Raw genomic sequence first — 25857 nt, 5'->3', positions numbered from 1 at the left:
TCAGACCTATTGAGCATTTGTATTTGAAGTTGTAGATCCAGTGTCTCGATTAATTACCTGTTCAGAGAGTTGACGCTCCAACAAGAAGTTACCTTTTAATGTAGCTCCTTGCCTGAAGTGGGTGTACCATACTTAGTTTGAAAAGGACCTGGGGCGCCTGGGCGGCTCAGTCGTTAAGCATCTGCCTTCAGCTCAGGTCATGATCCCAGGATTCTGGGGTGGAGCCCCACATCAAGCTCCCTGCCCTGCAGGAAGCCTGCTTCTCCTTCTCCCACTCCCCCTGCTTGTGTTCCCACTCTTGCTGTGTCTCCCTCTGTCAAATAAAGAAATAAAATCTTTTTTTTTAAGATTTTATTTATTCATTTGACAGACAGAGATCATAAGTACGCAGAGAAGCAGGCAGAGAGAGAGGAGGAAGCAGGCTCCCCGTTGAGCAGACAGCCCGATGTGGGGCTCGATCCCAGGACCCTGGGATCATGACCTGAGCTGATGGCAGAGGCTTTAACCCACTGAGCCACCCAGGCGCCCCTAAATAAATAAAATCTTAAAAAAAAAAAAAAAAGACAGAAAGAAAAGGACCCATACTTATGGAAGACCATTTCTTTGGGCCCAGCTATAAAGAATTTGCCTACTGTTGGTGGGAGTGACTTCATAACTTCCATTACTGGCTTATTTGATGGAGTTTTTACCCTTTTCTTCTCTGGTACAGATAGTAACTGTCCCTGTTGAAGTCCTCAGAGCTCCAGCCAGAACTGAGGCACTAGCAGGTGTGTACAGCTGTTCATGCTTCTGTGCTGCCTGATTCATGTCATATGCAGAAACAGAAGAGGCTTCCTGAAATCACTAGTACCATCCCTGCCTGTCACCTTCCCAAGGTTGGCTGTGTGAGTGTTTTGTTATATGGTGTCATGGAGGTCAAGGAGGAGGGAAAGGAAAGGGATGAGGGAAGGGAAAGATGCTGAGGGCCCAGAGGACACAGTGAGAGAGAGCTAGTTCCTGAGGTACCATGACCAGGGAGCACTGTCCTTCCCATTAAATTACAGTGACCCAAATGTCCAGCCCAATAGCCAGGAAGTTCCCATTCTGGGTGTTAGGAATCAGTGCATTCTAGCGCCTGACAGATTCCAGTTTGTTACTAGCAGTCAATTCTTAGGGAATCCAGGTCATCTTGCCAAGGTCAGGAGCTGACCTCAAAAAGAGGCCACCCTCCTTCCTAAGTTCTCCAAGTCTGAAATGTGATCGTCAGTTGTTTCCGGGCTATCTGCCGACTTATGATCCAGATTGTCATCGTAACAGCGTCCAGGTTGTACAATTCCTGCATGATAAGTTACGGGCCTGTCTAGCCCTCTTCCCAAGGTGGGCTTGTGGGATGACTGTCTTAGAGTTGGCCAAACTGGCTAAATGGCTGCAACATGGGCAAGACTGGTGTAAAAAAGATTTTATTTATTTATTTGACAGATGGAGATCACAAGCAGGCAGAGAGGCAGGCAGAGAGAGGAGAGGAAGCAGGCTCCTTGCCGAGCAGAGAACCTGATGCGGGGCTCCATCCCAGGACCCTGGGATCACGACCTGTGCCAAAGGCAGAGGCTTTAACCCACTGAGCCACCCAGGCGCCCCTAAATAAATAAAATCTTTAAAAAAAAAAAAAGCTTAACAGTGACTTAACTGAATGATGAAACTAGTTTTATTTTGTAATTTTTTTTTCTTCAGAGCTGAGACTTCAGAGACTCCAGAGACTTCTTTCAGTACTCACAGAAACCTCCTAGCCTTGGTGATGGCACATGGGGACTGTTTACTTGCTCTTAGTCTGAATGATTGCCAAGAAGGAAGGCAAAGGTAGAGCAGTTGGATCTCTGGCTCCCCCCATACTTCTAATCTCAGACCTTATTAAACTCCTTTTTGATCCAAGGACAAAGCTCACTTGAACAAATGACTTTGAGTCATGAATGAAAACTCTTGCTCTTTCCACGGTGAGAAAGAATTAAGAGATGGACAGGTAAGCAAGCACTTCTCTTTGAGAAAAAAGGTGTTCACTTGGGATATATTGTTATTAGTAATAACACCCGATATATCATGAGAATGTAGAACTTTAGAAATGCTTTGGGAAAACCCTCATTATAATGCTCTTTGTTCTGTTAGGAGGAGCTTCTATTCATTCACCTCTGAGTCAATTGCCTTTGCTAGTAGCTTCTTTTCTTTTTAAAAGAGTTTATTTATTTATTTGTGAGAGAGAAAGAGCGTGTGTGCACAGGAGCGAGGAGGGGCAGATGGAGAGGGAGAAGCAGACTCCCCATTGAGCAGGGAGCCTGCCCCGGGGCTTGATCCCAGGACCATGAAATCATGACCCAGGCCAGAGGCAGCTGCTTAACAGATTGAGCCACACAGGTTCCCCCCCTCCATTTTTTTTTTTTTTTTTTAAGTTTATTCATTTAAGTAACCTCTACGCCCACTGTGGGGCCAAACTCACAACCCCGAGATCAAGAGTCATATGCTTTCTTTGCTTGTAGCTTATTTTCTAAGTGGGTCATGGCATTTTGTTGCGGATTTGTTTGGGTGAGAGGAGAATGTCAACAGGGAACCCCCCCAAGCTATTTGTAATTTATCAATTTGGACCGTTTACCTTATTGACCCTTGTCAAACACATGCTTTGGCTTGATTATCCTCGGACTCTGGGTCCCGTGGGATATGCCTTTGTGTGAGCCTGGCAGCTAACCCTCCCTTCCTTACCTTTCTCCCTATCTGGTCCAGAAGTGGTCTTAATGGAGCTTGTGGGACAAAGCCTTTGCTTGGGAATCTAGGGAGGTTTTCTTCCCTGTACTAAAGTGAACTGTTCTCCCAGAGAGAAGTCTTTGGCCACTGGAGGGGACTGAATTGGAGAGGGAAAGGAAAGATGGAATGAACCCTGAGCACACGGGCCTCTGCAAGGAGTTGTTCAGGATAGTGAATCATCAGAATTTTTGAGAACACATTTGTGCCTAGTACTGTGCTAATGGGTGTCAGAAAGAGAAAAAAGAAGTGTAAAAGAACGTTCTTCCACTCAAAGCCGCAGGGCCTGATTTAAAGATAGGCTGCATTGGAGGAAGTGAGAACTCTTGGGCTGTTTTGATTGACTGTGCAGTTTCAGCACACTCACAAAAAAGAAGTGGAGTCACAGGACTTATTATGTACAGATTCCGGAAATGTGGCAGGGATGAGTGTGTGGAGGGAGCAGTGAGCCAAGGTAGGGACAGTCCTCAGTCCCAGATCATGAGCAAGAAGATAGGGAGTAGGGGAGCAAGCACCCCTATTACTTACAGGGGGAAGGTCACTGGCTTTTCTCAGGCTCAACACTAAGTGGTTATTTTAAAAGGTGCCCGAGGAAAAGCAAAGCAGGAACTCATAGCAGGAATCCTAAACTCCAGCGCTTATCTAAATGTCTGGGTTCTGACTGTGAGCAGGGTTGTCATACTCCAAACACATAGAAAGCAAATCAATAGCCGTTTTCTCGTCACTTAGGCCTGTTGCAGAGGGACGTGTGCTCCCTGTAGAAGGGCTGGCTGTAGGATTGAGAGAAGGGAGAGACCCTTGTAGCCCCAGGGTCGGGGGCAGGGGAGGCAGGCCACCTTGAGGAGGTGGAACCGATCTTGAAGGAATGGGAGGACACAGAAAAGGTGGCAGTAGGGGTGTCTTCTGGAGAAAAACCACATGACCCAAGGGATGGAGGCGAGAGGAGCTGTAGCAAGTGTGTTCACTGGACTGAATTGGGAAATAGTCGTAAGGAGGGGTCAGGAGGCCAGCGACAGAGGAGTCTGCTCAGCTGTGCTATGTTCGGGCATCCATTCTTGTGTCCCGATCACAAAGAAATCACAGCTCTGTTTAAGGAGTAGTAGTTGGCAAAAATGTGTAAGAGGGATTAGAGTAACAGGCGCCTTGGAATTCTGGGGCCTTGACATAGCACTGATTTTTTTTGTTAAGTTATTTTCTTTTAATTTTTTTCCCTTTATTTTTTAAGATGTGTTTATTTATTTGTCAGAAAGAGAGAGAGAGAAAGTGAGAGCACAAGCAGTGGGAGCAGCAGAGGGAGAAGCAGGCTCCCCTCTGAGCCGGGAGCTCGATGGAGGACATTGTACCAGGACCCTGGAATCATGAACTAAGCCGAAGGCAGATACTTAACCCACTGAGTCACCCAGGCGCCCCTCCTCTTATTTATTTTAGAGAAAATAATACATTCACAATGTTCAGAATCCAAAAAGTAGGGAGCATGTACTATAGTGAAAAACTGCCTTCTCCTCTTGTCCCCCAGCCACCCGGTTTTCTTCTGGAGGCAAAATCATGCTTCCTTGGGTTTAAGTCTTGAAATAGTCTTGGCAGAGACAAGCAAATATAGTTGTGTGTTTTCTAAAAATATAAATGATAACACAGTGTATATACTCTGCCCTTTGTTTGTTCCACTTAATATATCATGTGGATTCTTCCATGTTGTCCATAAAACACTTTCTTTTTTTTTTTTTTTTAAAGATTTTATTTATTTATTTGACAGAGAGAGATCACAAGTAGACAGAGAGGCAGGCAGAGAGAGAGAGAGGGAAGCAGGCTCGCTGCTGAGCAGAGAGCCTGATGCGGGACTCGATCCCAGGACCTTGAGATCATGACCTGAGCCGAAGGCAGCGGCCCAATCCACTGAGCCACCCAGGCGCCCCCATAAAACACTTTCTTATTCTTCTTTACGGCTAGATCGGATCTCATTGAGTTGGTATGCTTTTATTTGTGGAATTAGTCCATTAGTGGGCATTCGGATTTTTTTAGCTTTTTCTATGACAAACAGTGCTACCACGAATGATGCTGTAAGCATGTCCTTTTGCACACAGATGAGTGTATCAGTTGCATAAATTCCTAGAATGCAGTTATGGGCCCAAAATGGACAAAGCATGTACGATTTTGCCAAGTATTGTCAAGCTGTGGAGGTAGGAACAATTTACCCTTTGGTGTGTTAAAACATTTGGCTTTCTAGCCAACACAGTGTGTTTTCACACTTTTTGAAATTTGCTCATGTGATAAGTGACAAATATTATCTCAGACCGGTTTTATATGACATGTCTCTTATTATGAGTAAGGGCGTAAGGTTGAGCATTTTGTGTTTGTTTCAGAGCAGCGTGAGTTTCCTCTTCTGTAAGCTGTCCATATCCATGCCCATTTTTCTACTGGGTTGGGTTTCTTTTCCTACCTGATTTATAGGATTTTTTTTTTCAACATATTAGGAAAATTCGTTCTGTATTTGATAATCTGAGTTGCAGAAATTAGTCAAGTGGTTTTATTTTGTTTGTTTTTTTGGTTTTTTGGGTTTTTTTTTTAAGATTTTATTTATTTATTTGACAGAGATCACAAGTAGGCAGAGAGAGGGGGAAGCAGGCTCCCCACTGAGCAGAAAGCCCGATGACGGGCTTGATCCCAGGACCCTGAGATCATAACCTGAACTGAAGGCAGAGGCTTTAACCCACTAAGCCACCCAGGCGCCCCAGTCAAGTGGTTTTTTTAAGCTCTACTGGGTAAAGGTTTAGCTGAACAAAAAGGCCAAAAGTAAGGAAACTGCTTCACTAAACTCAGGATCCTGAGACCTTTCACATGAGACCTTTCACAGAATCAAGAAGTCTGCTATTACATTAAGCCTTTTGTAGTTTCTCTTAAGACGAGGTTAAGCAGAAGTTTTCCCTTCCAGGGTTCCTTACAGTTGAGTTCTCAGGAGTTGATCTGTGTTCGTGTGGGTGGTATTGGGAAAAGGTGTGACACTTAAGCTGTCAGCTTCAGAGGACTGATACGTTCCCAAGAACCTGACCCTGCTTTGTCTTACAGGTTGAAAGTGTGTGTGCTGCGTATCCTTCACCATATGACAAGGACACCAGTGTTCTTCGGGTTCTCAGAGGAATTCCTGTATGTGTCACCCACACGCCAGGACCTCCTGCCCATACCAGCTTTTTTTGCATGCCGCTCCGTGGGGCCAGACACCAGGGACTCAGGACGGCAGAGACCCCAGTCACACTTTGGGGTGGAGTTGTGGGCCACAAACATGCAAAACAACTTCTAGCTAGTAAGATAATTGCTCCAGGGAAGCAGAATGTAAAGTGCAGTGGGAATACCAAAGGCACCTCACAGTCTCGATTGAGTTGTGTGAATTTTTGCTTATTCTTTAAGGAGAGCATATGCTTGTCTCCAGGTGACCCAACTTGTACGTCAGAGTTGGAGTTTTCCATGTGTCTCTCTTTAAGATTGGCTTTATCAAGCCATCCTTTTGACCTCCAGTTTCAAGAACATTCTGTACCGTGGGTTGGGTACATTTGTGTGCATGGGAGGACTACGGACTCACTCTCACACCAAAGGTCATCTGCCCCCGCAGATCTCAGAGTTGAAGAACCATGGCATCCTCCGGGCCCTGACAGCAGAAGCCAACGGATGGCAGCCAGGTGGTAAGATCCCCTTCAGGGCCCTTGGAGCCTGGGTGGGGCCCAAGTCAGAGCTCCCCATGGTCAGCTTTTCATCATTGGAATTTCTCTCACTACATGTCCTATAGAATTTGACAGATTTACCATTCTTCAAGGAAAATTAGAATCAACACTGAATTAGAAGTCAAAAGATTCGAGTCCTGATTTAGCTTATTATGTGCCTTGGGCAAATCAGATATCTGCTGTGGAGACATCAGTACCTTCTCTGTCCCCAGAGAGATATCGTAATAATGAAATGAGAGTGTAGGTGAAGAGGCTTTGAAAAAGTATCCTATCTTATCTGCTTTACATGATTCTTTCATATACTCTATTTAAAACTCGTTTCACTTGCTGATTTATGACACAGAAAGGTCCACTCACCAGGTGAGAAATAACCAGTTCTGGAGTCCTGCATCTCTGGTTTCAGTCCTGCCTCTCTCACCCACCAACTATAGGACCCTGAGCAAGTTTCTTAACCTTCTAACCTTTACTGCACTTAGTTCATCTATAAAACAAATTGGTCAGAACCTGAGTGATGGGAATTGCATAAGGATTACATGAGCTAAGGTGAAGTACGTAGTGCACAGACTGTAAATCTGTAGTGCGTGCTCAGTGCTGTGTATTATTATCTTCAAGTTCTACACACTGAAAATGCGATCTCCGTGAATATGGGGGTTGTAGAAAAGTTATCTGGAGATCTATGAAGTTTCTTCTTAAATCTTTATTTATTTATTTATTTGACAGAGAGAGAGAGACAGCGAGAGAGGGAACACAAGCAGGGGGAGTAGGAGGGGGAGAAGCAGGCTTCCCGTCTAGCAGAGAGCCCGATGTGGGGCCCGATCCCAGGACCCTGGGATCATGACCTGAGCCGAAGATAGACACTTAACATCTGAGCCACCCAGGAGCCCCATATGAAGTTTCTTCTAACAGAATTTTATCTTTGCTGTGTAGTGACAAACCTAACATTTATTAGAGATTTTGCCTTAAATGCCAAAATATTTTATATTTCAGTACGAGTAGCATTTATGTACCAGGTATTTTTTAAAGATTTTTTACTTATTTGAGAGAGAGAGGGTGCGCACAAGTGAGCATGGTGAACGGGCACAGGGAGAAGGAGAGTCTCTAGCAGACTCTAGTTTGACCAAGTTGCTTGAAACGAAGACCTGCAGGGTGAAGTCTGTGAAGCCAGGAGTTAGTGAGGGTGAGGGGTGGCGCAGCCCTCATCAGCGCCCTCACCAGCAGTCCCTGCTGCCGCCCCTCTCTTCTCTTTGTTCAGCTGCTTTCTCCCTCCTTTTCATCATCCAGGGTCCAGTATCCTGGAAGGAAATCTTATTTTCTTCATATAGTCTGTATCCTGATGAAGTTACCTACCCTGGAAGCCTCGAGGCTCAGGGTCTCTGCCCACCCCTGGGGCTGGGGCTTGCATGACTGAATTGAGAAGTCCACACCCATGTCACCAGCTGCCACTAGCCCGTGATCTGCTGGACCTGGACCTGAACCTGACAGGCTGGTGTCAGTGACACAAGCTAACACGTCCTGGATACTGAACTTGGTGTCGTATACCCGCTCCCCCACCCCTGGAAGCTGAAGAGTTGCACCATCCTCCAGCGGGTCTAGGAGTGATGGCCGGGGGGTTAAGTACTTGCCCACAGAAGTGCAGCTGGGGAGCGCGGGGAGGAAGTGCTTGCCAGCAGGCTGGCTCTGGAGTTGCTCTCAGCAGCAGCCCTTTAGGGCTTCCCAGCAGCTTCTCTGCCTCCATTTCTGTTAGTGTTTTGAGTTTCTGGGAGTATTTTATTTTCAAGTATACTTTGGAAACAGTTCATTGCCCTGTGATATCCTCCATCAAGACAGCATGGCCAAGAGGAGCTGCCCTCTCACTCTTACCACTGGGGCTGGAGGCTGAAGGGGTCACGATTTGGGGTCTTGGACTGAAGGGTCTCCGTTTTCTCCATGTTGTATTGACTTCCTGTCTAGCAAATGGGGAAAACCACAACAGGACTGGCTCCACTGGGTTAGAGTGACAGCTGCGGTTTGGAGAAAGAGCTATGTGGTGGCTACAGAGAACCTGTCTTGCTGCTTTTTCTCTCCTGCTTTTCCCCCCATTCCCGGTGCTTTCATTCATTCATCAGCCACTTGTTGAACCTTTATCCTGTGTGGGGCACTGCCCGGGTTCTGGAAACCGGTGTCCTCGCGTAGCGCCCCGTGTGGTGGGAGAAACAGGCACCACACCTAGGAGCCTCCGTGTCAGGGGCTCACGGGCTCCCTCTGCAGACTTAATGGAGTCAGGCCAGGCGGCTGGCTGAGGGTGATGTCAGAGTTCACTGAGGGTTGAGGAGGAACAACAAACAGTACAGGGGTTGGGACTGGGGGGTGCAGGTGCCTGGCATGACTGCAGGGGGAGAGCCATCTGAGCAAGGACACTGAAGGTGGGAGGGGCTGAGGAAGTTGGGGAGATCTGGACACCCTTAGTGCACAGCTGTGGGTGGAAGAAATATCCAAATGGTGGGAGTATTTAGATGCTGTGCTGAAGAGTTTGGGTTTTATCTGGAGAGTCATGGAGAACCCCTGGAGGTTTTCAAGCAGGGGGTTGACATCAGATCTGCCTTTTCGAACACTCACTCTGGCCCCCATGTGGAGAGGGTATCTGAGGGCACTGGGACCCAAGGTAGATGGACAAGGCTGGAGCTGCAGCAGCGATCCAGACTTCCCCAGGTCTCAGAGGGTCTCCTTTTCTCTTGACTGCAGTTGTGAGTGCCGAGGTGCTCAGAGCCCAAGAAGAATGGGAAGCTGTGGACAACATCCAGACAGAGCCAGGTAACTGCAGGAATGGCGTTCCACTGCTAATGAAGGCCCCATCCACGTGTGGCTAGTGTTTCTGTGGCCCTGGGGTTGGGACACAGAATTCCTGAGAGTTCCCATTTTAGCTCCCTGACTCAGGATACAGTACCTTTCTAATCCAAAGATCATGACATTCCACCTCTGGAAGAAATGGGAGTGAACGCCATGGGAAAAGGGCTGCCATCTACTCAGACCTGAGAGAAGACAGGGAGTACCTTGGTCAAGGTTGCTTCTGCAGGGTGACGAGGTTGGACAGAAGGATGGAGGCAGGCAGCCAGGGTCCCAGCCTAAGGGTGAGCGGGTTGTTCACTCTACAAGGAGGTCTCTGGAGATAGGGACTAAAGCCATCTGCTGGAAGGCTCTGAGGGCTGGGTAAAAATTTTTTCACTTCGTGTTTTGACAGGTTTGGATGGAGCTGCAGGAGGGTAGAGCTCAGACCCATATCTAGCTCGAGCTATACCTGGGCTCCTAGAAAGTCATTACAGTGGACTGTGTCAGTCATCCCCGACATTGCTAACTGATACGTTTATTCCCTGTGGACTGTACCAGAGGCTGGAGAGGGGGTCATTCATGTACAGGGTGTGAGAAAGGGCAAAGTGGAAGTGAGGAAAGTTCCCGAAACAGACCTTGGCATGCTCCTCCTTGGGTACCTACTCCAGGCAGGGACTTGCCTCCTCACAGATGAGTGGACTGGGACCCCCTGCAGGGCAGATCTGTCCCTACTCACTGCAGAGGTCGGTCTAGCAAGCTCCCAAATAGCCTGGTCTAAGAAGGGACCTGGCCCAGCAGAGAATGCCAGCCCCTTAAAAGAAGATCGATTTTAGCTGTAGATATCTGATGTCTTCCCCTGAAAGCCAGTGTTTGACTTAGGAAGGCCCCCAGTGAATATGCGCAGACAGAATGACTACTGTTATAAATCTGAGAGTGTCTTCCCTTTTGCCACAGGGAGCCAGGCCAGTGTAGACCAGCCTGGGCAGCTGATCTCCTTCAGTGAGGCTCTGCAGCATTTCCAGACTGTGGACCTCTCTTCCTTCAAGGTATGAAAGTAGGGAGTTTGGGGTCTCAGGCAAAGCATCTTCCCAGGAGCCAGGTTTCTATCCCACCAACCTAGGGCACTGGGCAAGCAAGATGGAAACTTCCAGCTGAGGACCCTACCTCACCTAAGAAATCTTGGAGCACAGAATCAGGGGTAGCCAAGGACCCAAGCTTCATGCAGGACCCCAGTGGTCTTTTTGGGACTGTGTTCCCAGAGCTCTTGTGGCCCTGCTATACACAGGTCTGTGTAGTTGCTCCCTGCTCTTCCCTCTAAGGGATGGGGAGGTCTAGAATCAAATGTTAGATAGTTCCTTAGGGAAGCAAGGCATGCCGTCTAGAAAGCTGAGTAATTCATGACTATTGTAGGAAAATCTGTCATTCCCTAAATGTATCAGGGAGCCAGAAGTTATTTGGGAATTTTAAAAATATGTGGGGTTGGAAAAAGAAACATTGAGGAAAATAAAAGCTGGTGGGCTTTCTGGGGCATCTTGAGTGACTAAGAGTAGTTTTAGAAGATTGTGATTTCAGGGGCGCCTGGGTGGCTCAGTGGGTTAAAGCCTCTGCCTTTGGCTCGGGTCATGATCCCGGGGTCTTGGGATCGAGCCCGGCATCGGGCTCTCTGCTCAGCAGGGAGTCTTCTTCCCTTCCACTCTCTACCTGCCTCTTTGCCTGATTGTGATCTCTGTCTGTCGGGTAAATAAATAAAATCTTTAAAAGAAAAAAAAAAAAGATTGTGGTTTCAGGGGCACCTGGGTGGCTCCGTTGGTTAAGTGTCTGCCTTCGGCTCAGGTCGTGATCCCAGAATTCTGGGATCAAGCCCTACATGGGGCTCCTTGCTCAGCGGGGAATCTGCTTCTTCCTCTCCTTCCCGCTCATGCTCTCTCTCACTATCTCTGTTTCTCTCAAATAAGTAAATAAAATGTTTTTAAAAAGAAGAAGATTCTGATTTCAGATCTTCAACCTAAAACCTCAGAGCTTCAAGAGAGGCTGAAAAGTCAAGAATCAGGTTGGTTCATGGGATGCAGAGGGTCAGAAGCTACCAAAATCAGAATATTCTAAGGCCTGCAGCAGTGGCCCTTGAGCAATAAGTCAGCATGACCTGGTTTAGGAGGTGCCCCTGTGGAATGGACAGAATGCTCCAGCAGTCCCTCAGGTATCCAGCTCCAAAAGTCCCCGCTAGACTCCCCTCCTCACTGGCTCCCTCGTCCTGGAAGTTGAGAGGACTGCTAGGCTGTGTAATTTATGCTCTTTGCAGAAAGAGATGGACCTATAGAAGGTAAAGCAGCCCTTCTGGGAAGCCTGGCCTGGCTTGGTCAGACCAAAGCGGGGTCCCCGCGCCAGCTATCTCTGGCCATCAATGGAATAGTAGCTCTAGACAAACCCAAAGGAACAAATGCAGACAATGGGCTAATAATGCCTATACTTGGGGATATTTCTTTTCTTTTATTTCTCTTTTTTTTAAGATTTTATTTATTAGAGAGCAGGAGCAAGGTGAGGGGCAGAGGAAGAGGTAGAAGCAGGCTCCCCGCTGAGTAGGGAGCCAGACGCAGGGCTCCATCCCGGGATCCCGAGATCATGACCTGATCCAAAGGCAGACGCTTAACCAATGGAGTCACCAGGTGGCCCAGGAACATCTCTTTTCTACTAATAAAAATCCTGAAAGCCAGCAGAGCCTGTCTCTGGAGATGGAGCCCGTGCTTCACAGCTCCTACCCCGTTTCCCTGGCCCGGAGACTAGCCAGTTAGTTGAGGGAGCTACTTCCTTCTACAAGAACAGTCCCTGTACCGATCCTGATGGTAAGTTAGAGCAGGTGAACCCAGCCCTTTGCTCATTGCCTGCAACTTCCTCCCCAGAAAAGAATCCAGCCAACTATTCGAAGGACGGGGCTCGCCGCCATCCGGCACTGCCTCTTTGGGCCTCCAAAGCTCCACCAGGGCCTCCGAGAAGAAAGGGACTTGGTCCTGACCATTGCTCAGTGTGAGTGCGCGGGTGCTGCCACTAGGCGGGGCTGCATCTGTGGTCAAGCGGAGAGCACTGTTTGCACACCTGTTGCTGAGGCTAGGCCTGAGGTCTTGCATGCACCGTGTTGGCAGGGAGAGCAGGAGCTGTGGGGTGAAAACGTGGGAGAACACAGTCTCTTGGTACAGTCCAGCTCGATCTTATCTGAACCATGCTCTGGAAATAGTCCTCTCCTGAGGGGCGGGCAGTCTGACAAAGATTGGGGCTGTGTTTTTGGGCAGGTGGCCTGGATAGTGAAGACCCAATGCATGGCCGAGTCCTCCAGACCATCTACAAGAAGCTGACTGGCTCCAAGTTTGACTGCGCCCTCCACGGAGACCACTGGGAAGATCTGGGCTTTCAGGGTAAGAGACAGGAATGGTTCATCTTCTTTTCCTTGACCCCTGAATCCAGAATCCCCTGAATCCCCTGAATCTATCTTCCCTCATCTATAATATAATTATATAATTTCCCTCCATATGCAATGAGAATCATGTCAGTGTTACAGTTTTTGTTTCAACCGTCAAACAATTTGGAAAACTCAAGAGGAGGAGCTATGTCTGCTGTATTTCCCCCGATGCTTACTCTTTCCACTGCTCTGTTTTTGTTTTTTGATATTCCAAGATTTCTTCTTTTATCATTTCCTTTCATTTTGAAGAACTTCCTTTAACCATTTTCTAAAGGAGGTCTGCTGGTGATAAAATCTCTTAGTTTCCCTTCCTCTAAGAATGTCTTGATTGCCCCTTCACTCCTCAAGGATCGTTTCTCTGGACAAAGAATTCCAGGCTGAGAGTTCTTTTCTTCTGGCACTTGTACACTGTGCTTCTTGCTTCTGGCCTCCATGAGAAAGCTACTGTCATTTGAATTCTTTCTCCCTGAGAGGTAAGGAGTTGTTTCTCTCTGCTTTCAGGATCTTTTAGAGTTTGCAGGAGTTTATGTTGTGTCTTAGTGTGGATTTCTTTGGGCTTTGACCCTATTGGGTTTGCTCACCTTCTTGAACCTATAGGTTTATGTCTTTTGCCAAATATGGTCCATTTTCAGCCATTATTACTTCAAGTACCTTTTTTCCTTAATTTCAGTGTAGTTCACATACAATGTTATATTAGTTTCAGGTCAATAATACAGTGATCCGGCAATGCTCATCAAGATAAGTGTACTCTCAGCCCTTCACCTATTCACCCAACCCCTCACCTGCCTCCCCTCTGGTAACCATCTGTTCTCTACAGTTAAGAATCTTTTCTTTTGGGGCGCCTGGGTGGCTCAGTGGGTTAAGCCTCTGCCTTTGGCTCGGGTCATGGTCTCAGGGTCCTGGGATCGAGCCCCACATCGGGCTCTCTGCTCGGCGGGGAGCCTGCTTCCCCCCCTCTCTCTGCCTGCCTCTCTGCCTACTTGTGATCTGTCTGTCAAATAAATAAATAAAATCTTTAAAAAAAAAAAAGAACCTTTTCTTTTGTTTGCCTCTTTTTTTTCTTCCTTTGTTCATTTGTCTTGTTTCTTAAATTCCACATGAATGAATACTTCTAGTACTTTGCTCAGCCCCATACTTTCTCTTCTCTTGTGGGACTCTGATGACACAGGTGCAGGTTCTTCTGTGCTGGTCATTCCTTTGCGTCCCTTGTTCTGTAACTCACAGATCTCCAAGGCTCTGCTCATTTTGTTTTGTTTTGTTTTGCTTGCTTTCTCTCTGATGTTCATCAGACTGGATAATTTCCATTGTTCCATCTTCAATTTCACCAATTCTTTCCTCTGTTGTCTCTATTCTGCTGTTGAGCCCATCAAGTGAGTTTTAAATTTTAGTTATATTTTTTGGTTGTAAGTTTTTTTTTGTTTGGTTCTTTATACCTAATAATTCTTTACTGAGACTTTCTACTTCTTAAATTTTTTTCAAACTGTGTAATTACTTATTAAAGGCATTTTTGTGATAATTGCTGTAGTTTCTATTGTTGCTATAACAAATTATCACAAATTTAGTAGCTTGAAACTACATAAACTTATTAAAATTAATTAATTAATTTAAGTACTCTCTACACCCAGCATGGGGCTCAAGCTCACAACTCCGAGATCATGAGTCCCACGCTCTTCCTGTGGAGCCAGCCTTATAGCTCCGTAGCTCGGGAGTCCGAAACAGTTCTCACTGGGGTAAGACCACTGTGGCTGCAGGGCTGCATTCCTTTTTGGAGACTCTAGGAAAGACTCCGTTTCCTGGCCTTTTCCACCTTCTAGAGGCCACCTCCACTCCTCCTTCTTCACAGCCAGGAGCTTAGCATCTCCCTGAGCCTGGTTCTCTCCTCACAGCTCTTTCCCTGATTCTGTGCTTCTGCCTCCTTCTCTCACTTTTAAGGACTCTTCTGATTACAGTGGGACCACCCAGAGAATCCAGGATAATCTCCCTATCTGCTGATCGGCAACCTTAATTCTGCCTATGATCTTAGTTTCCCCTTGCCATGCAACAATATATACTAGTGGGTTCTAGGGATTCGGGCAAGGATGTCTTTGGAGGGACCATGATTTTGCCTGTAACTGCTGCTTTAAAATCCTTGTCAGGTTATTCCAACAGCTGTATTATCTCAGTGTTGCTATCTATTAAGTATCTTTCTCATTCAAATTAAGATTTTCCTAGTTCTTAATGTAACAAGTAATTTTTTTTCTTTATTGTATCCTGGATATTTGGGGTATTATGTAATGACACTCTGGATCTGCTGTAAGTCTTTTATTTTAGCAGGATTCTTCTGACACTGAGCCAGTAGGGGAAGGACGATGTCACTCGTTACTGCGGGGCAGGGGTAGAAATTTAGGTACCCCGTTTGGGCTCTGCTGGTTCCACTGGCTAAGAGGGGCACAGGTGCCTCATTACATGACTCATTACAGGAGTCCTGTGTGGACTCCACTGATGACACAAAGGTATGGGGCTCAGTCCCAGCTCCCCAGTTTGCTGACACTACCCTAGTGAAGCTAAGGGGCACCTCGTTACAGTCAGGCAGGAGTGGGAGTCCAGGCTCCCCACTTGGCCTAACAAAGGTAGCCAAGCCCTTGAAGCTCAAGGGAGGAGGGACTTCATTTGGCATTGGGTCGCCCTTCAGTTCCTCCTCTCGGTTACAGGAGCGAATCCAGCCACAGACCTGAGAGGAGCAGGCTTCCTTGCCCTCCTACACCTGCTGTACCTGGTGATGGACTCCAAGACCTTGCTGATGGCCCAGGAGATTTTCCGCCTGTCTCGTCACCATATCCAGGTGGGACTTTGCTGGGCAGCCAGAGAAGAGGGCTGTGGAGCCACTGTTGGTGCAGAATGCTCTTGAACAACCAGGAGGGCCTCACGGCGGGGCTGTCTGTAGTTGCTCAGAGCTCTCAGGACAACTGACGCAAGCCAGGACCAGGTTTCCCCCACTAGCCTGACCTATGCTAGAATCTGAGCTCCACCACTCAGTGTGTGTCTCAGGCAAGTGCTCCAGCTCCTCAAAGCCTTGTTTTTTTTCATCTGTAGGATGGAAATCAGGGACACTTCAGCTGGACAATTGGAAAGATTAAATGAGATGTGTACCAGAGCACTAGACACAGCTGTGATGTTAACGTGTCAACTCACTGTCATCCCTGAGGACATCCCTTGAGCAGCAGTAGGTTCTCTTAACCCTGAAGGAGGAGAGCTAGCTTGTTTGTGCCCCAGAGGAGGAGATCTACCTATGAGGGGCAGGGGACCCATGGACTTCCTGACAGACCAGATGTGGCTTCTGTAGCCTTCGGTCTGTCCAAGCCTTCTCTGGTTTTCCCAGGTAGTGAAAGGTGGTAGTCCCACCATTTTAGAAAACAAATCTGACCCGTTCCCTGCCATTCACCTGTGCCACATTCATGGGACCTGGAATTCATCCAGTAAATAAACTTCTCTTCAGTATTCCCTATGCTTGTTACTGTGCTTAGTGCTTGGGACACATCAGTGATCCTTCTAGCAGAGATGATCAAAGATCCTTCTAGCAGAGATGACAGGGCAGTGAGCCCAACACATAAATAAATGATAGAGTATCTTCAAAGGTGGCAAGCACTAAGGAGAAAAAACAAGTAGGTTAAGAAAATACAGGGAGTACTTTTTTTTAAAGATTTCATTTATTTATTTGAGAGAGAGAGCACAAGCAGAGGGAGCAGCAGGCAGAGGGAGAGGGAGAGCAGGCTCCCTGCTAAACCAGGAGTGCCACACAGGACTTGATCCCAGGGTCCTGGGATCATGACCTGAGCCCAAGGCAGACGCTTAACCGACTAAGCCACCCAGGGCCTCTGTGGGGAGTATTTTATAGGGTGCTCAGGCTAACTCTCACGAGAGGGTGGGAATTAAACCAGACCTTGAAGGAGGTAAAGGTATTGGCCCAGTTGGTGTTTGGGGGAGAACGTTCCACGCAGAGGGAGCACTAGAGCAAAGCTCCTGAGGAAGGATCATGTCTGGCATGTGAAGGGGTAGCAGGGAACTGGCTGGAACAGAAGGAGCCCAGGAGAGCAGTCGGAAGGGAGGTCCTACAGCGAACAGGGAACAGATGGCAGAGGGCCTGGTAGGCTGTGGTAAAGACTTTCGATTTTACTCCAAATAAAGTGAGGGTTTTCGCAGCCTGGAGTATGTGATCCAGCGTAACTTTTTAAATGTATCCTATCAGCTGCTAGGTTGAGAATAGTCTATAGTGAGGGCTTTTATAATCAAGTCAGAGATGATGGGTATTTTCAGAGGAGGTGGTGTGAAGTGGTCAGATTCTGGATGTAGAATTTTTTTTAAAGATTTTATTTATTTATTTGACAGAGAGAGATCACAAGTAGGCAGAGAGAGAGGGGAGGAAGCAGGCTCCCTGCTGAGCAGAGAGCCCAAGGCGGGGCTCAATCCCAGGACCCCGAGATCATGACCTGAGCCGAAGGGAGAGGCTTAACCCACTGAGCCACCCAGGCACCCCCTGGATGTAGAATCTTGAGCTCACGGGCTTAAGAAAGTAGAGCCAAGGGGCCCCTCTGTTTCTGTTTTTTGATACTCCAAGATTTCTTCTTTTATCATTTCCTTTCATTTTGAAGAACTTCCTTTAACCATTTTCTAAAGGAGGTCTGCTGGTGATAAATTCTCTTAGTTTCCCTTCCTCTGAGAATGTCTTGATTACCCCTTCACTCCTCAAGGATCTTTTCTCTGGACAGAGAATTTATTTATTTATTTGAGAGAGAGAGCATGAGCATGAATGGCGGGGAGGGACAGAGGAGGGAGAGAGGGAGATGCAGACTCCCCACTGAGCACAAAGCCCTGTGTGGGGCTCGATCCCAGAACCCTGAGATCATGACCAGAGCTGAAGTCAGACACTTACCCAACTGAGCCACCCAGGCACCCCCAGCCCCTCATTTTATATGGAGGCCCAGAGAAGGGAAATGATTTGCCAAAGGTCCCACATCTAATCAGTATTTTCTATAGGTCATCTCTGACCTCAGTGTCTCCCTTCTTACGATTCATGAAGGCTCTCTTGTAAAAGCTTCCTGCGGAAATAGGGAAGCCAGGATAAAGGGCTTTTGCCAACTCAGAATTCCTCATTTGAATGAGGGGAGGGAGCAGGCCATTCAGATATCTGTGGGAGGAGCATCGCAGACCGAGGGAGCAACAGGATGAGAGGGGAAATACTGGGAACTTGATCGGCAGGGACTGGCAGGGACCCAGACTGACCAGTTTGACCAATGTGTTTCTCATCTCTTCACCTGCTGGCCTCTGGGATTTACTGGGGATTTATGTTTACCCCTCTACAATATGCCTGTCGGACAATAAGACGGAATTGCAGCTTAACCTAATAAAACAAGAGGGCTGGTGCAGACGTCGGGAAGCTAGATGCTCATTCTATCTGTGGTATTATTATGGAGCTATGATTTGAGACAAGTCACTTCACCTCTCTGGGCCTTAGTCTAGCCTAAAAAATTCCAAGATCCCTTCCAGATTTATTGTATAATTCCTTGAACTATAAGCAATTCCGAGGTTTTAAAGTAAAACTTGATCTCGAGCCCTTATGAATCTTGAAAACACCATTTTCCAGGAGGCATTGTGAGATCAGAGGAGCAGTTAGGGACACAGCCCTGCCCATAACCAGTTCTGTTCTTTCCTAAGGGAAGAACTCAAGTTCAAGGTACCCGCGGTACATCCTGCTAGAAGGGAACCGACCAAAAATATAAGTAAAAATACAAGTGCTGGGCCGGAGGGGGGGCAGGCTTCTACAGAATCCCGGCAGGGTGGGTGTGCTTAGCCTACGCCGCACTGAGAAGTGGAGCGGTTACAACACAGAGACACAGAGCGCATCGAGCTGCTTGCTCAGGGCAGGCGAGGAAGCGGCTTATAAGCGCGCTTAGTCACACACACACTCCCGTAGCCTTCTGTGCAGTTTCCACCCATCATTTCATTCCGCCAACATAACTGGCCGATGAAGAGGTAGGGCAGCAGTGATCCTTGCAAACTGTTTTTCAGCAAAGGAATATGAGGGTCAGAGAAGTAAAGCTAGCAAAGGGTAAAGCTGGGCCTGGGACCTGCCTCCTGACAGTAGGCTTAGCAGCAGGCTCCTTAGGGCAGCCGTGATCAGCCAGCAACCCACTTGAGAGTCCCAGGCCCCTCCCCAGAACTACTGGGTTGAATCTCCAGGAGCAGGGCCATGTCAGCAGCCCCCACAAAAGATGACCTGGTCTTCCTCGCTTCAGGATTCCAAGGTGGTTAAGCCCCAGTGTGAGGGATGAGGAGAAGTGAAATCTTTAATGGAAACTCAAAACGGTCCAGGTCTGGTATCCCCTGCTGTCCCTCAGTCAGTTCCCTAAACTCAGCCTCCTGGTGGTATTTCAGCTGCAGGCAACACTTTCCAGGGCCAATGGAACTGCTGGAGAAAAGGAGACAGATCTGAATCCCAGTTTTTCTCTGCTTTTTAATAAGTGGGCTTGGTTAGAATGTTCCCAAGAGTGAGTGAACACGAGGTATAGATCCTCTGTTAATTATGTTGCTGCCATATTCTTGTTCCCTTATTAATTTTTAGACCGAGAAAAGGCAAGGGAGAGGGCAATCTTACACAAGGATGTGGTAGATAGGCGGTTCGTGAAGGCGTAAATGTGTTGCCGCTGACCTCAGCCACTCAGGTTGAGGCAAGGATGACGGTCATGAACCGTTGTTAGCACCTCCTCGGACCAACACTGTGCTTAGTGTTTTGCATACGTGATCTAGATTACTTCTGACGGTAACTCTGGGAGTAGGTCCTGGGATAGATGGTAGAAACTGAACTGTAGGTAATAAAACCTATTTCAGGGAGTGTGATGTTAGTGACTTGACTCCATCCAGCATGGCACGCATGGCAGGTCCCTGGGACCACCCTCAGGGTCGAGGATGCCCTGGGAGGACTCACGGGACTTGGTCTGTAGTTGTACGCACAGCTCTCATCTAGTCCAGCAAAAGCAAAACTAGCAGAGGGAAGGAGTGCATGGGACAAAGCTATAGGAAGTCGGGTGGGCTTCCTTCCCAGAGTCCTCTCCCGGTGGAGTCACACAGGACACACTTAATCCCTCCAGCATTGAATTGTGTGGCACGGGGAATGTTTCCAGCCAGGGAGCTCACTATGGAGAGACTCAGTCCCCAAGGTTTTTATGGGGGGCACTCGTGCAGACACCATCTGTGTGGCACATACCCAAATGCCGGAATCACAGAGAAAAAACAGATATTCATAAACCGCATTGTTTGCACCAACAGCTTAGGCGCATGAGTCATCCTGAGGGAATGGAGGGAACCCTTCCCAAATTCAGGTTCCCAGGTGCCAGCCAGGGGCCACCCCTGCAAGCAGGCCTTACTAAGGACAGCAGTCTTGGGCCTGGTACGTTAACTCTTCCTGCATGGCGCTCAAAGGTACTTCCTTTTCGGTTGTAAGACATGGGAAAGCTAAGTCTCACAGAGTTCAGGTGGCCTTCCTAAGGACGCAAAGCCAGTAGGTGGCCAGGCCAAGATCTGGAACCCAGATGTCACGGAAGACCCTGAGAAAATTCTTTGTGGAGCCAGAAGGCCCTCGACAGTTTAGTGCTGTCAGACAGAACTTTCTGCAATGAAGGGAATGTCATATATCAGCACTGTCTGATACAGAAGCAACTGAGCGTGCATGGCTAGGGAGCACTTGATATAGGGCTAATAGGACTGAAAACTTGAGTTTTTTTTCAACTAAGGAGTTGAATGTTTAAGTTTGTTTAACTTTTTTAAAGAGATTTTGTTTATTTATTTGAAAGAGAGAACACAAGCAGGGTGGTGCGGGGAGGGGCAGAGGGAGAAGGAGAAGCAGACTCCCCACTAAACAGGGAGCCTGAGCCTGAGCCTGTGGCAAAGGCGGACATTTCACCGACTGAGCCACCCAGGTACCCCAATGTTGTTTAATTTTTAAATTAACTTTTAAAAATTAATTAATTAAATTTAATTTAATCAGGGCATGATCCCAGAGTCCTGGGATCGAGCCCCTCATTGGGCTCCCTGCTCAGCGGGAATCCTGCTTCTCTCTCTTCCACTCCCCTGCTTGTGTTCCCTCTCTCACTGTCTCTCTCTCTCTCTCTGTCAAATAAATAAAATCTTTGAAAAAGGTGATAAACTTAAATAGTTCTGTGTTGCTACTTGCTATCATAGTGGACAGCACAGTTTTGCATCATAATGTAATGACTTTTTCTTCTCAGGGAAGCAGATGGGATAGACTTTGGCTCTTGTTCTAAACTAATGAGTGCACTGATCTGTGGGGCCCTCAGTGGGTGTCCTTGAGTATGTGCAACGGTGGAAACTAACATGTAATATATGGAAATGTCCTGGGAAAAGCCCCTTTTCATTTTCTTAGTTTTTGTTACTAAAGAATGGAAAGGATGGGGCACTGGAGTGGTTTGGTGGGTTTAGCATCTGACAGGTCTAGCTCAGGTCTTGATCTCAGGGTCACGAGTTCAAGCCCTGCATTGGGCTCCACACAGGGCATGGAGCCTACTTTAAAAAAATAAAAGAGAAAGGAGCGTGCCTCTCCAAAAAATAAAGCATTAAAGTGGACCCCACAGGGAATTCTGAGGTCCCCCTGGGGAAGCAGCCCTGCTGAACCCCATGCTGCCCCCTTTCTGACCTGCACAGCTAGTTCTCAGGCCTCTGTTACTGACAAATAGGGTGTGCCAGCAAGTCCGGGTGACTTTCTGCCTGTGCTGTCTACTTTTGAATGAAGTGCTTATGAGCAGTCAAATAAAAAGACGCCTAGAAATGAGGAGAAGAGATTGTAGGAACCTGTACGGTTAGATAACCAAGCCCCACCCCTCCTGTGTTCACCCTGACCCCAGGGGGTGGTGCGGTCCTTGGGCAACACCATGGTGGGTCTGGTGAATGAAGGTCAAGGAAAGCCCATGGGTCAGGATGGCGAAGAGGCTGGAGAGCTAGCATGGGGGTGATGCCTGCGGGGAGTGAATTCACCTCAGTTGGGATCCTGGTTGCAGCCCCTCAGGGAGATCACTTCAGGTCACTGCGTCGCAGCCTCCTCATCTGGGAAATGGGATGATTATGGCGAAAATCAAGTGTGGCATCAGCAATGTCAGCTGTCGCCTCCGGGCCATGGCTGCCCCTGCTTGCAGCGGGCCTTTCTGGGCTGTGGATGGCGGCTGCAGAAGGCAAGAGCCGGGGCTGCCGCTCACCCCTGCCCACTCCATTCCAGCAATTCCCCTTCTGTCTGATGTCCGTGAACATCACCCGCATCGCAATCCAGGCCTTAAGGGAGGAGTGCCTCTCCAGGTGAGTGCCCGCTGCTCAGTCCTGGCTGCTGGCTGGCTGGCGACAATGACCCAGCAGAGCCTGCTTCCCTCCCATCCCCTCGCCATTTTCCCTGCTCTCTCTGGGGAGCCCGTGCCCGTCTCCCAACCCTGCCCTGGGGGTGAAGGCTGTGCGGGGAATGCCTCACTGGGGGAATGGGGCTGGCCGAGGCACCCAGCTGTCAGCGGTTGTCTGTCGGCTTCTGAGCACACCACCCCGCTTGTGCCATAGGGAGTGTAACCGGCAGCAGAAGGTGATCCCCGTGGTGAACAGCTTCTATGCCGCCACCTTCCTCCGCCTCGCACATGTCTGGAGGACGCAGCAGAAGACCATCGCTGACTCTGGCTTTGTCCTCAAAGGTGCGCTCTTTCTTCTTGGAGAGGCCTGAACTCCCTAGCATCCCCCTCCCCAGGTTCAGGGACCCCAGGGTGGTGGCTAGACTGGTTTGGGCTGTGCTTCCCTTCCCCTCAGGCCCCCACTCACACCTTCTTGAGCTCCAGCTTCTCAAAGTCTCCATCAGCTCCCCCCTCTGGAGCCTGCTAGCTCTCCTTTCTCTGCCACCTGTCCTCCCTTTCTGGCCTCAGACGGAGGGTGGTCGTGGTTTCTGAATCAAAAGCTGGGCCCAACAGTTGGACTAACCATTCCAAGTTGAGACTGTCCTGGTCAAGGTAGAAGGTGTGGTTGCTGTGGCTTTTTCTGGTCCATCACCCTCCCTCTCTGGTGACCCTCCATCTTAGAACACTCCTTCACCCTTCTCCCCACAGGGTCTGGGATGAGGGCGTTGCCTAGAGCTGCTGGGCCCGGACTGGTGTGCAGTCCAGAACCCCGTCAAGCCTTTTGTTCTCCAATCCTCTGTTCTAGACTTGGAGGTGTTGGCCAAGAAGAGCCCCAGGCGGCTGCTCAAGACCCTGGAAATCTACCTGGCTGGAGTGTCAAAGGGACAGGCCTCGTTGTTGGGAGCACCGAAGTGCTATGGGCCACACGCCCCTCACTCCAAGGATCTCACCTTCACAGGCGTGTGTGACCTGCCACCACATTCATCCGAAGGCACGTGGCTGATCTGACCAGCCCAAGGCTGACAGAGACACTTAAAGCCTGGGCCAGAGGGGCTTGGGAGGGTGCATGGTGCATTGTGCCAGGCGTACCCTGGCTGGGCCTGGTTGGGGAAGCCAAGGACCCTCACCTGTGTGAGACTTTCAGGTTAGTTAGACCCATCCCACTCCCCACAGACCGACCTCCAGAGCAAGAATTTGCCGTATTTGGAGCTGAGTCAGTTGAGAATTGGTTTCCAGGTGAACAGGTAGATGGATCATGAGGTGGAAAGGCCCTGCGTGGATGTTCCCTGTATCCCGCTGAGAGAGATTCCCACGCAGAGGGGCCAGAATTCTGAGTCGCTGGGCAGCAGGGCTCTCAGGCTATGGGTGTCCACAGGACAGGGACCCTGCAGCTAGAATTTGAAGGGAGAAGGTAGCCATCGTAGCAGCCAATGGGGCAGCATGAACCAGGGCAAGAGGCCTTCTCTCCACCCTCTCCCAGGCTGGTAGCCAGGCCCCTGGGGGTTTCTGGTCTGGACTTATCCCACCCTCCCCTCTCCCTATCCCTTAGTTTATGTCACAGAACCAACTTTCCGGTGCGTGTCTCCATTGCTGTCCACCCTGCCCATCCCGGCTGTCTGCCAGCTGGGCACCCCCTGCTGCATGCCCGCTATCCCGTGGAGGTATGCACTTCCCATCAGCGGTGGTTTTCTGGCCTGGTTGAAGGAAGGAGGAGATTCACACACCAGCAGTTTTTGAATAAAAGAATTGTTCTAGGTCAGGGGCCCTAAGTGTTTTCCTCTAAGACAAACCTCGTACCTTGATGTGGTCCTATTCCACGGCCTGGTGAGAGCCAGGGCTCCAGGAGCGCAGGCTGCTCTGTCCTGGCCAGGCTCCTGCTGAGGGTGTGCGGTGTCCATCCTGCACTTAGAGGCCCAGACTCCTTGCACACTCTAGCCAGGGGGAAGAGTGGTCCTGGCTCTGGTTAAGATTGCTGTGAGGCCCCCACGTGTTTTTCCTACATTGGCTTCTGGGGAAGCTAGTAGTTCTGTTGCTCCATTGCTCTGGGTCAGGGTGTCCTGAGCTGGGGAGACCCCACTACACTGCTCTGTCCTCTGTACCCCTTCAAGTAGACCCATGGAAGATCACAGTCTCACCCCTGCACACTTCTCCAAGTCCGACCCTCTGGAGCTGGGGCGCATTGCTGAGGTGAGACGACACATAGCCCCCTGGTACAGCAGAGAACTCCCCACCATTGTTAGCAGGATGCCTCAAGGCCGGGGCTGGTAATGGACTGCAGTTTGCCTCGTGCCATCCTGGCCCAACCTGAACTACTCCTTCGTCCCCTTTACTTCCTCCAGTCTGAGTTCTTAATGGGCCTGCAGGGGTGGCTGACAGCATCCTGAGCTTGGTGGGGCAGGGGTGCAGAAAGGCTATGACCCAGCCTCCGCTTGAGAGTGTCCGTTCCGTAGCTCCTCCCCTGAAGATTCCTTCCACTTGCTCTGCAGAAGGCTAATTCTGCAGACTGGACAGAGAACACCCAGTAGCCTGCAGCATGGCTGGGGACCAGTCCACGTGGGCTTCTAGCTGGAGGGGAGGCCAGTGGCCTCTGTGAGAGTCCTTTCTAACTAAGTCACTCCCCCATGTAATGCCTCTGGAGTGCTCAGCTTCAGACCTTGGGACATTAGCAACAGCACAGTCCAGGGATTAAGTTGTGGTTCTCTTGGGGAAGGGGGAGGGGGGCCGAAACCCTTTGGAAGTAGATGCAAACATCTTAACCTGTGCATTTTTCTTAGGAAGGGCCCATCTAGGCCTTCCACGGGAGATGTAAAATGCTTCACAACCCTAGAAAGGTCGGAACCACGGATCTGGTGCCCCTCCTTCTCGCTCTCCTTTGCGAATCATCCCTGGCACATGCTGTTTCCGTAGGCTGTCTGGTGGATCCCCACACAGCTCCCCAGAGAGAAGATGGGGGGATACATAGAGGAGCTGAGCTGATTTCCCTGTGCTGCTTTGCACGAAATCAAGATGAACTTGGTTAGAATTTGTTGGGGATGGAAGAATCCAGCCAATCAGAGCTCAGAAGCCACATAACCCTTGGGGCCCAGGGGTGGGAGTGGGTCAGGACAGCTGCAGCTCAGCCTGGCCTCCTGAACTCTTCAGACTTACCCAGCCTTGCTCCTGCCCCCGGATTGAGCACTCTGGGCTACTCCGTTCTCCCATTCGGCTCTCTAGCCTGGTTTTCCAGCCACCACCCCGTGATACGAAAGAATGGCCTAGACAAGGAAAAGCAGCTTGGCCAGGACAACCCAGAAGCAGGGTAACACGCAAACCAGACTCCGTGACTCTCCACACTAGCCTGGGGTTTCCCTGGCCCTCCAGTGGCCCTGTTCCCATTGGCCTAACGTGATGCGATGCGCCCCCGAGGTGACAAGCCAGACTTGTGTGCAGTGGCAATAAGTTGTCCTCTTGGTCAGCAAGCATGTCATTCAGGTGCCGCCTCACAGTGGTTTCTCGGGGCAGATGAAGAAATCGAAGCTCAAACAGAACTGTGTCCCCAGCCTGCTGCCCCAGCCTCGTCCCAGCTGGGGATGTGTGACGGAACTGAACCCCAGCGGCAAGCAGTGCCCAGGCCCGGGGCTGTGCCTCCTCCCCACCGGGCTCCCCGCAGTCCCCGCCAGCTGTCTGGAGCTCCGGGCCCCGCTTCCTCAAAAGTCTGCCCCAGCCCCTG

The 25857-nt window shown here is 49.3% G+C and overlaps 1 protein-coding gene across 6 annotated transcripts; it reads left to right on the top strand.

Annotated features, from left to right (window-relative positions):
- The first annotated feature begins 713 nt into the window (after nt 1-713).
- On the top strand, nt 714-25824 carry ELMOD3 (ELMO domain containing 3). 6 transcript variants are annotated; one of them, XM_045978953.1, is made up of 13 exons: nt 714-875; nt 1711-1996; nt 5830-5907; nt 6371-6437; nt 9201-9269; nt 10239-10330; nt 12182-12305; nt 12569-12691; nt 15420-15556; nt 21998-22074; nt 22324-22451; nt 22954-23139; nt 24923-25824. In XM_045978953.1, the coding sequence occupies exons 2-13, from the start codon at nt 1943-1945 to the stop codon at nt 24955-24957; spliced, it is 1170 nt and encodes a 389-aa protein (XP_045834909.1). In that variant the 5' UTR covers nt 714-875; nt 1711-1942; the 3' UTR covers nt 24958-25824. The 6 variants fall into 6 exon arrangements, with proteins under 6 accessions (XP_045834909.1, XP_045834910.1, XP_045834907.1 ...); XM_045978954.1 differs by having other exon boundaries at nt 6371-6440; nt 15426-15556; XM_045978951.1 differs by having other exon boundaries at nt 6371-6440.
- The last annotated feature ends 33 nt before the right edge of the window (nt 25825-25857 follow it).

The sequence above is a fragment of the Meles meles genome, chromosome 15 (assembly GCF_922984935.1).
Source record: "Meles meles chromosome 15, mMelMel3.1 paternal haplotype, whole genome shotgun sequence".
Lineage (NCBI taxonomy): Eukaryota > Metazoa > Chordata > Mammalia > Carnivora > Mustelidae > Meles > Meles meles.
This window is presented reverse-complemented; position numbering and strand designations above follow the sequence as displayed.